Consider the following 10,609-nt stretch of genomic DNA (forward strand, 5'->3'; position numbering starts at 1 on the left):
TTGGCCCCAGTTCTATAAGTACTTTTCTGGTCCAACTGCAAGTTTTTATTACCCTTTAGCTGTTCTCTGCTCCCAGCTCTCATAGCAAACATGGTGAAAACCTGCTGCGATGTACACGCCACTGACTGAAATTCCCTCTGCCAAATAAACTAGCTTTTAAATTCAACCTCTCATAACGTTTCAGAAGATGGGCAAGATGTGGCCACGTTCTTTGCCAGAATATAACCTGAATGACTCTACTGACCAGTTCCCAACAGAGTCCTCATGTCCCTCTGAAACCTCACTCGTACAGTCTTCTCTGTCTGCATTCTGGTCTTCTGAGTGCCCACCATAATTTCCCCTTAAGCTTTCCTTGCAACATTTTAAAGATTTTCCAGCTTGCATCTCTAAACTTTTCCAAAGTCCTCCCACAGACCATTTCCAAAGGCTTCTGAAGGATATGGTTGGGTTCATCACAGCAGTGACTCCACTTCTCAGTGTGAATTTCTGTTTTAGTCAGCCTTTGCATCACTGTGGCCAAAATACCTGACAAGTGCAACTGAGAAGAGGAACGGTTTATTTTGGTTCATGGTACCTGACATTTCAGTCAATAGATGGCCAACTCCATTACTCTGGGTCCAAGATGATACAGCATATCATGGGAGAAAAGTGTGGCAGAGGGAACCTGCACCCTTCCAGGGTACTCCCCCAGTGACCCACCTCTCCAGCCATGCCCCACATGCCTACAGTGGCCACCATGTCAGTCCATTCAAACTAGGATGGACTGATGAGTTACAGCTTTCACAATCCAATCATTTCACCTCTGAATATTCCTGCACTAACACAGGGGTTATGGAGGGACACGTCATATACATACCAGAACAGTGTGCATGTATATGCACATGTATGTATATATGCCTATCTGTGTGTGTGTTTTCAAAGGGCCACTTCTGCTTCCATCTTAATTCCAAACACACTGAGGCCTAAGAAGTTACAAAGCACAGGCGAAAACAAAATTGTTTTACTGGAGAAATAATATAAATGACATTACTTTAAAAAAGTTATTTTTTAGTCTGGGGTATATTTCAGTGGTAGGATGCCTGCCTAGCATACACAAAGCCCTGGGTTCCAACCCCACCACACACACACACACACACACACACACACACACACACTTTTCACATAATTTTTAGTGCATTATATGTACATAGAAAAAAAAGTAAAGTGTAGAAAAGAATACACAATTTTAACATGAATCCTTTTACCCATCAGATACCTACAGCTCTTCCCAAAAATAACTGCCTTCTTGCAAATCATTCTGGAAGTTTTTAGTTTACATGCAGTTTTCAGTTTATATCTCCTTATTTTATACCAGTAGTGAAAAAATGCACAGAATCTTAAGCAGACAAATGGTCCAACACCTGGTTGAACCAGGTAAGCCAGGAGGGGTTGGAGAGGCCTTGACCCCCTGACCCAGGGTGCACCTCACAGGGACATGACATTACAAGGCCTCCAGCAGAGCTGCCAATCTGAAACCAGGACATAGGTATGGCTTCTGAGTTCTTCCCAGTCACAGCTGGCTCAGGAAGTGACCAAGGGCCAGGTAAGCAGTTGAAAGAATGGCCTCACTTCCTTGGACCAGAAATGGGACAGGGCCTTAAGTAGCTACCAAAGCCAGCCCCATTCCCCACCCCACTGCCTCAAAACATCTGCAACTTCCCTGGAGTAAAAGCAAGACAGTGCTCTTGTCTTGCTTCAAACAATGCCCAAGAGTAAATTCCTCTTCTGCGTGAGTGAGTGATCTAAAACAGTCAGAGCTCACAGAACTTCCCGCCAAGAACGTGGGCTCCAGGAGGCGGGGTGCTCGGGCTTCTGCAGCGCCCTCTCTGAGGTCTAGACCCAGGGTCGGATTCTGTGGACACAGGGTTCCAAGCATTGCCCAGAGGCCTGCATTCAGAAGGACCTGGCACTTGGTTTAATGCTCCAGTGCCACTGTCTTGAAATTCCCATAAACTTTTATTTTTCCCCATAAACTTTCGAATAAAGAACTTTATGTTTTCATTTTGTGCTGGGCACTGCAAATAATATAGCCAGTCCTGCCCGTCATGGAATGGGACGGGTACCCAATTTGTGTAATATGCAAATGAGTGAGTTAGTAAAATTGCCTAGAATAGGCATCAACCTATAGGGCAAATCTGGCCCTCCACTTGTTGGACGTAAAGTTTTGTTAAAACCCAGCCTCGCCCATTGCACCCTGTCCCTGGCTGCTTCATTCTACAACCTGAGCTGAGTCGGAGTGACAGTCTATGGGGTCTACAAAGCCTAAAATATGACCCACTGGCCTTTTCCAGGGAAGGTTGCTTTCCCTTGACTTACAACACTGTCTTTTCAATTTTTCTATCCAAATAACATCAGGAAAGGCAGGTAGCCTCACGAGACCTGCAATGTGACTTGAGAAGCCACCTGTAAGCAAGCTCCATCTTAGGGCTTTAAAGTATGCATGTGTGAATTTTGCATCATGAACCCAAATATACTTGTGTTTTAATGCAAAGATATTTTCTTTCAAATCCAAAAATGCTCCAAGGATGACTCAGGTTTATCCCTTGACATCCCCCTTCTACAAGGATGAGCACAGAAAGGGCATGGGCACCCCAGTTTTCATATCATGGTCTTAGTACCTACTCTTTGAGGTCCCCAGTGTAGGAGGAAGACTCTTTAAGCATTTAAGTGTCTACTGAACTTCCACGTGTATGATCATCTTACCAGTGCAGAAATCCAGGTAGAGAAGATGCAACACGGCCAGTAAACTGTAGAACCCCTAATGTCCTTACTCTTGAATGAACGTACGTCCGGCCCATGCCTCATCACACTGGAAGAATAATGAGTGATCAATTTATTTTCCTTCAGGCTATTTTCAGAAACTATTTGCAGAGAGCAGGGTCAGACCCCAGCTCCACCCATTAGCAAGTTCACAAACTTGGGCCTTTGACACAGATTTTCCAAAGGCCAACTTCCTCATAGTAGTCAAGGGCAGTCATTCAATTTCTAACTCAAATAATCAGTGGGGACTCCCTGACTGTTGACACTGAATTTTCCCATTTTAGCAGTTGCCCAAGAAACACATTTCTCTACATAGTCAGGATGCTAGCTAGAGAGAATTTTAGGGTCATTTGCCTCTGTTATCTATGTACATTCTTTTACATTACGGGTTCCAGGGGCTTCAAACTGTATAAAGGGAGATTTCCTGGGTCAGTAGCTAGTATACTTAAGGAAAAACTGAGAATCCCACCAGGAAAAGGTATCAGAGAAGAACAAGATATTCCAGAAAGGGAGATTCTCTGATGTCCTGGGACTGGTCCCAGGAAAGACAGTGAAGTTTCTGGTCTCTGAAGGGAATTCTGGTTATAGTAACAGGAAAATAAAATTGAAGAAATGATTCATGTCAAGAAGTGCTTATGTCAGGGGATTCTTAAAGGAGTTTTAGGGGGGCAGGGGTATTACCCATTATGTTTTAACCCATAATGAAAAACTTCATGGGACCCCCCAAAAACAGACATTGATGATACAGCACAGCAAACAATGCATCAACCTTCCAGCTGCTGTTGGGAAACCCCGGTACAGGGATGGTAGCAGTCGACAGTGTTCCCCCCAACACAAAAAAGTGATGGGCATCACCGGAATGCAGAAGTAACAATCCTGAGCCGAGTCCATAGGAGCCTCATGGGGCTGGAGACCGGTGAGAGGGGCCAGGTGTGGGAAGCCCTCGGCATAGCTGAACCCACAAAGGTCACTTCTCTCCCCCACTCCACAGCCCTCCACCCCACCCTAACCACTGGCCAGCAGCCAGACCAAGCCTCCCAGGAGGACAGCACTCATGACTCTAATAGATTCCTTCACCCTCAAATTGGAATTTAAATTGCCAAAATAACTCCATGCTTAATACAATTCATTTAAGCGTCAAAGAAGTTGATTTACTGGGGGAGGGTGCGTGGCAGGGTCTCCACCCTCCCTCTCTGCAACTCCCTCAAACCTTTCCTAGTTGCTAATCCACGGTAAGATCACAACTAGCAGGGCAAAGGATTCTTCACCTGATTTAGAAGTGTGCACGTGTGCTGTTTCAAACTAATATGAATTCTAATGAAGAGATGGCTTCCCAGTTCAGTTGGCGAGTTCTCTCTTTCAAGTCAGATTTAAAACCCAAAAATCCTCAAATATTTCAGCATAAGTCTGTCTCACTTTATATAAATAACATACCTTCTGAAGTTGAACTGGATTTGCAACACAAAAAGATGATTGTGTGTATTTCCAAAGGGGTCACCTTTGGGGTTTCTTTCAGTGGGTTGAGTCCCCTGCTTTGTTCACCATGTAGCTTTAAAAGTCACCTCAACTTTTCAGAAGTATGTGCCCAGCATAAATCAAAATCCACTTGCATTTTTATTAAGGGTGTCCCCAAAGCCTTTCAACCGTCACCCTATCATTCTTCACAGCTCTCTTCTTAAAGGAAATATGACAACAGCATCCTCCTTCCTCCAACAACACTGTCCACCATTCAACAGTAAATTCTCACCACCCTGGGCTCAGAGCCCGTGGGATTCCTGAAGCACAAGAGGCCTAACCTTGTTTTCCAAGTTAGAGATTTCTAAAACAAAAGCAAGATAACGCTCACAGCTGATTTAAACTGTTCGATCCAGGTGCAAACAGGACCCTGCCCCAACATTCAGGACTATGAAACCAGGGAGGCTGGCACATGGAATCCAGAACCACCTTCACCAAGCATCTTCCAGCTTCAGAGCAAAACAGCCAGCCAGAGCCAGGAACCAGGAGCCAAGCACGAAGACAGAGGGGTCACAAACTGGCCCTCAACCAAGAGGGTTGAGCACTAGAGTTGCTGAGTGCCAGCGGGGGGGCAGCTTGTTCCTTCCCACCGGTGACCATCATGGCATGGGAGTTAGTTACTCTAAGCACTTGGAATGGGCGAAGGTGCTCCAAGTCCTTTCAGGAGCACTGACTCATGGTTCCTGTCACGTATCCATGACAGTGATTATGAAATGTCTTGGACGTGCTTAAAAACCGAGAACCCCAAAGATGGTTCTGTGTGTGTAGGTTATATCCTTTGCTATTCACTGTACTAGAAATTAAGATAGAAAAAAATTAGGTATTTATTAATTCATTTAAAATAATAATAAACATATCACACATTAATATAAATAACATTTTTAACAGCCAATAAAAAAATATTTTCTGGAGCTGGGGTTGTGGCTCAGTGGTAGAGCCCTTGCCTAGCCCATGTCAGGCACTGGGTTCAATTCTCAGCAACACATATAAATATCAATGAACCAAACAAAGGTCTAAAAATATATTTTTCAAAGTAAAAAAAAAAAATTAAAGAAAGAAAAGAACGACATTTTGTTTCATTTCTGTGAGGTTCCCTAATGTCTAACCTAATAAAGACAGACTCGCCTCTCTGCCTCTGCATTTGATTGTTGTACTATTTCAGGTCATGTAGGCTCAAAGCTTCACTGTAGTCTTGTGAAAATGAGAATAAAAAGTCAAAATAATAGCTTAGTGTTATTGCAAAAGTGACTTTGAGCTTGCAGACCTCCAGAAAAAGTCTTGGGGACTTCTAGGGGTTCCCAGGCCACATTTAGAGTACCCCTACCTTATCAGTTAGAAGCAATTGTTATTCCCATTGCACAAAGGAGCAAGCAGAGACAGAGAGAGACCAAAGAATTCTGTAAGGTCACAGTGCAAGAACAGCTCAGAGCAGGTCAACTGCAGAGTCTCATTTGGTCACTGCAAGGATGGAGTGAGACCATGAAGGTAAGCGTTGGGCATTCTTGCTTGGTTTTTTATGGTTTATTATAAGTGCTCAATAACAATAGTTCCCATTTGGAAGACCTGGTGGAAAAGATGGAGAAACTTCCTACGTTTCTGATCAATTCATCATCTGACATCAGAAAGGAAAAGTAGAACTCCCACCAGGTGTTGTCTAGAATCCGGGGTCCTTTCCTCACAGATCCTGTTCCAACCTACAGGACAAAAATGGTTTTTAACTATTCAGAAACTCAGGGCCTAATTCCACCCTTCATTAGGCAAATGAGCTGGGCTCACGGTTACCTTGTTCCTTGGAAACTTGAGCAAGCCAAGAGAGCTGCTTCATTATTTACAGTCCCCTTTTCCGCATCCTGTTGTTATTTGCAGGGAAACAACAAGCAAAAACGGTGCCTTCAGTGTGGCTACCAAGCCTCTCGTAGGAAGAAGCATCTAGTCGGCACTCCACAGCTCTCCCTGTCAATCAACTTGCTTAACACCATGGCCACCTGTTCCTACCTATGATGGGCCACTTGAGCCCACAGCGGGGCATGCAGGTCAATTCTCCTCCAGAGATTTGGAAAGTGTGTTCACTTGGGGAAGTGGGGCTGCTCAGTTCAGACCACTGCACCCAGGGCAGGACACCTGGTCCCTCACACGCAGCACCGTAACAGGTCTCCCAGATTCCAAGTTGCCTCCCCGCAACACACACACACCAGTCTGTTCCCCACCAATGGCCAAAGGGATATAAGCATAGAGCAGATAAGGTCACTTTTCTTGCTAAAATGCTCCCAAAGTTTCCCTACTCGGCTGGAACAAAAACCAAAACTTAACTTTGGTGTATAAGGACCCTTCTTATCTGGCCCTGCCCACTTCTGCAACAAGCGAAGATTTCCTCTCTTTCCCGCAAGCTAGGATTGCGGTCGCGAATGCTTCTACCTGAAGCGCCCCTCCAGGACCTCAGCGGCCAAAAGTCACCTCCTCGAAGAGGCCTTTGCTGAATCAAAAGTTGCGTCTCCACCCGGTAGTGCTCGATAACTTCCTTACTCTCGGAAGTTATCTTACTTTGCTTATTACACGTCTCCTTCCCTTCGTATCCTCCTCCTAGAAAGTAAGCTCCCTGAGAGCAGGAGATCCACCTGGTCCCCCGCGACATCCCCAGCGCTCAGCACCGTGCCCCGCATAAACGAAGCGCTCAGCAAAGGTGGATCGAATGAATGAAGCGGCGGAGCGCGGTTGCGGCGGGGATCCTGGGCAGGGGTCCCGGCGCGTCCTCATCGCTCAGGACTCTAGACCCCAGGCGCGCGCTGCCAGGGGACCCTGACAGTGCACGGCCCCCACCCCCTTTCCGACGTGCGACCGGCCCTGGTGCCTCAGGTGCCTCCCGGGAGCGCGCACGCCCCCGGGTCAGCGCCGCGACACGGCTCACTGGCACTCACCATGGTGACCTGGCCGCCACCGCCCCTGTCCCGGAAGCACCGAGCGCGAAGGACCCGAGGGCCGGAGGGAGCGCAGGAGCCCGCGCGGCTGACAGGTGAGGCGCCTGCCTCAGACCATGGCTGCTTCCCACAATGCCCTTGAACAGAAAGTTTGCAGACTCCTCCCCGCGCGGCCGCGCTCCTGCCCTCCCGCTCCTCCCCTTCTTCTCCCTGGTCCTCTCACTCCTCCCCCATCCCTTTCTCCTCTTCCTCTTCCTCTTCCTCCTCTTGGTGCTCCTCCTTCTTCCCTCCCGCCTCTCTCCCTCCTCCTCTCTTTTCCTTCCCCCTGCTCCGCCCCGCCCCCTCACAGCTTTCCCCGCCCCCGCCTCGCCGAGCGCAGCAGGTGCAGAAGCACCTGCGCGCGCGCCAGTGCACCGGTGAGGGTCCGCAGCCCGGGAGCGCCAGGGCAGCCAGCGCGCAGATTTCCCACCTGCAGCTCCCTGCTCCAGGAACTCCAGGCGGGGGCTCTACTTTCCTGATTCTGCAGGACAAACGTGCCCTCGGTTCATTGGGCAGATGTTTATCAGACCTGGCAAACCTATTTCCCCATACACCTGCAGAAGGTGTGAGAGATTGTCTTGTCCTACAACGTGTAGGAAGGGAACGGTTGGCAGATCCAGAAACGGAAGCGATTTTTCACCCTCCCCCACCCCCACTTTATTTTTTAACATAAACTTGCAGTCCAAGAACTTAGATCATTTCAAGCAGGCCCTCTTAAAAAAAAGTTCTGTTGTGGTGTTGAAAGTTGGTTTTCTAATTTCTTTCCACCCCTTTATTTTTCTTAACTCGAGGGTTCTTATCTGGGGCCTGAGGAATCTCCTTGCCCACGAGTTGTAAGGACAGATCTGAGTACATATTTATGTTCTTTGGGGAAACAGTGGGTTTTTTTTTGTTTTTTTAATCAAATACCTAAAGAAATATGTGACCTTAAAAAAAGTTAAGAACCATGTGTGATCTCTGAATCTCCAAACTGTTGGAAGTCGGTTGCAGTACCTATTGAGTACATGCCACAGATGTGGACCCGGCTCAGATGGCAGGGAGGCGACGAAAGGTCCGTCTGATCATGCATTCCTGCCACAAATATTCATGCGCATATACTTCGTGCAGATGCCAGGCCTACCTGGGAGGGCGCAGATCATCCTCCTCCTGGAGCTTGGTCCCCTGTGGGGCAGCACATAATAAATATGTGAATAAAGTATGACAAAGTAAAATGAGTGCTAAGGAGATATAGGTTGCTGGGCTAGGCACAGGGAAGTCACAGTAATTTAGCTGGGCCGTTGGGGAAGGCAGAGACTGACCACTTGGGGAAGTGACGGAAAACCAGGACACAGAGCCAGTTCTCTGACGAAGAAGGAAAAGACAAAATAAGAAACAAACAAAACAAATAAACAAACAAAAAACCCCAGGGCTGTCGAGGGGGAGAGAACCTGCAAGAAAGCCTCTGTGACCAGAGTTAAGGGCAGCAGCCCTGGGCAGCGCTATAGAAGATGTCACTCACCCAGGAGAGCAACAGGCCCCCAGAGAGCCCACTACCTCCAGACGCTTGATTGGCACTTGCTACACACTCTGACAATCCCTTTCCAGCCTGGTGGGGTGGCACCTGCAGGGGCATTGGAAGAGCATTGTTTGACAGCAGTTAAATCCCGGGCTATGGGGTGGTTTTGCCTGGTGAAAAAGGAGGAGACTTCTCAGAGCTACGTTCCAATTCCTTCGTGTTCACAGGGTGCAGCCCTCCTGCCTCGGGGCTTTGGGCTTTACCTCCCTTGTCTAACCTCTGCGCCTCTCTGCCTTCCAGCTTCAGCACAGGGGCAGCTCTGCCACTCACCTTGAGCCTGTGAAAAGCATTAGTGCCTTCTTGAAGAGTTTTACTGCTAGTGGGAAAGAGAGGGGATTACTAAAGGTGAGTTTTAAAGCTGAGGAGACCTTAGTGTTCTTGCCATGACTGTCAAGTGTTTACGACCATGCTGTAAAGTCAAACTTTACAGCAGCTGGTGTGGTAGTACACACCTGTAATCTCAGCGACCTCAGGAGGCTGAGGCAGGAGGATCACAAGTTCAAAGCCAGCCTCTGCAACTTAGTGAGGCCCTAAGAAACTTAGTGAGACCCTGTGTCAAAATTTAAAAATTTTAAAAGGACTGAGCATGTGACCTAGGCTCAATCCCTAGTACCAAAGGGGGGGAAAAATTTAAAGCAGAAGAAATTTCCTTACCAAGCAGGCCCATGGCCCATGTTGGAGAGGGTGAGATTAGAGAAGGAGCCATTAGCATCCTTTGTCTTCCCCTTTGACCTTGCTGAGATGGGTGGAGGACACTCCCCTGGGTTAGCATTCTTCCCTCCACATTCTCATACCACACCCAAAGTCATCCTAAGAGGGAGACCTGAAGTGGGCTGGACACTTCACATAACTTAGGTTATCTTATCTGCCGTCCAGAAAAGCCTTAAGGAAAGAGGCCCTGTACTCACTATACAGATGACAGCCTAAGGCTCAGCAGCAGAGAGGCCAGAGCCAGCTCAGACAGCTGATTAGTGGCAGAGATAGATCTGAAATCAAAGCACCACCACCCAAGCTGATTCCCCCAGGAGCCCGGCACCCGTCAGACCCACTCAGGACCCAGCAGTTGGAGTTAAGCAATGTGTATTTGGATGCCCGCTTTCAGTAGAATAGCCTGCATATTTTGGTTTGCCTTCTCTATCCTTTTGAGCTCCTGACTCCAGATCAGGTCCACTAACATGCAGGCCAGCCTCAGGGATGGCCCAAAGGAACCTGTTGGACTGCCAGGAGCCAGTGCGCATCATGGCGTGTCTCAGCTGCAGATGTTTCTGAGCGGGTTCTTGTGATTGGGTGGGTATGATCTACTCACAGTACAGTGCCCTGGTATTTGGTCAGCTCCATCTAGGAGTTCCCCATCTCAGGGCATTCCACGAACACGTTGACAAAAGGCTCAGAGACAATATAGCGGTCAGGACTAAACCGAGTCCGCAGCAGGGGAGAAGGGCAGATTAGACATGACAATAAAGGAGAAAGCTAATAGTCAAAAAACCAAAATACCAACTTCTTAGAAACAGAGGGAGATCAAGCTATGAGTTTAAAACAATAAAAGAAATCAAGGAAAGACCATTTTGAAAGTCAGCTTTGTGGCAACGCATATTTGATTGACACCTGGTCTGCTGTTCTTCAGCACCCTCCTGTTAACTCCTCAAGTCATGTCTCCAAGAATGCCTTCTGAGGTGACCAGGAATTCACTGGTTGCCGTGAAACCTATAGCCCGAGGGCTTCTGTTCTTTTGAAACTTCTTTTCAAAACAGGGCATTTTTATTCCAAATGGAAGAATCCTACCCAA

At 47.5% G+C, this 10,609-nt stretch overlaps 1 protein-coding gene across 2 annotated transcripts in view; it reads right to left on the reverse strand.

Moving 5' to 3' along the window:
* Positions 1-7,463, reverse strand: part of Ap1s3 (adaptor related protein complex 1 subunit sigma 3) — a 56,690-nt gene extending 49,227 nt beyond the window's left edge. The window contains exons 1-2 of one of the 2 annotated variants that reach the window (XM_047542731.1): positions 7,230-7,463; positions 2,743-2,848 (exon numbers count right to left, since the gene is read on the reverse strand). In XM_047542731.1, the coding sequence (XP_047398687.1) occupies positions 2,743-2,844 (102 nt within the window). In that variant the 5' untranslated portion in view covers positions 2,845-2,848; positions 7,230-7,463. The remainder of the gene's footprint in view (positions 1-2,742; positions 2,849-7,229) is intronic. The other variant, XM_047542732.1, reaches the window with a different exon arrangement.
* Between the last annotated feature and the right edge of the window lie 3,146 nt (positions 7,464-10,609).

The sequence above is a fragment of the Sciurus carolinensis genome, chromosome 3, assembly GCF_902686445.1.
Source record: "Sciurus carolinensis chromosome 3, mSciCar1.2, whole genome shotgun sequence".
NCBI lineage: Eukaryota > Metazoa > Chordata > Mammalia > Rodentia > Sciuridae > Sciurus > Sciurus carolinensis.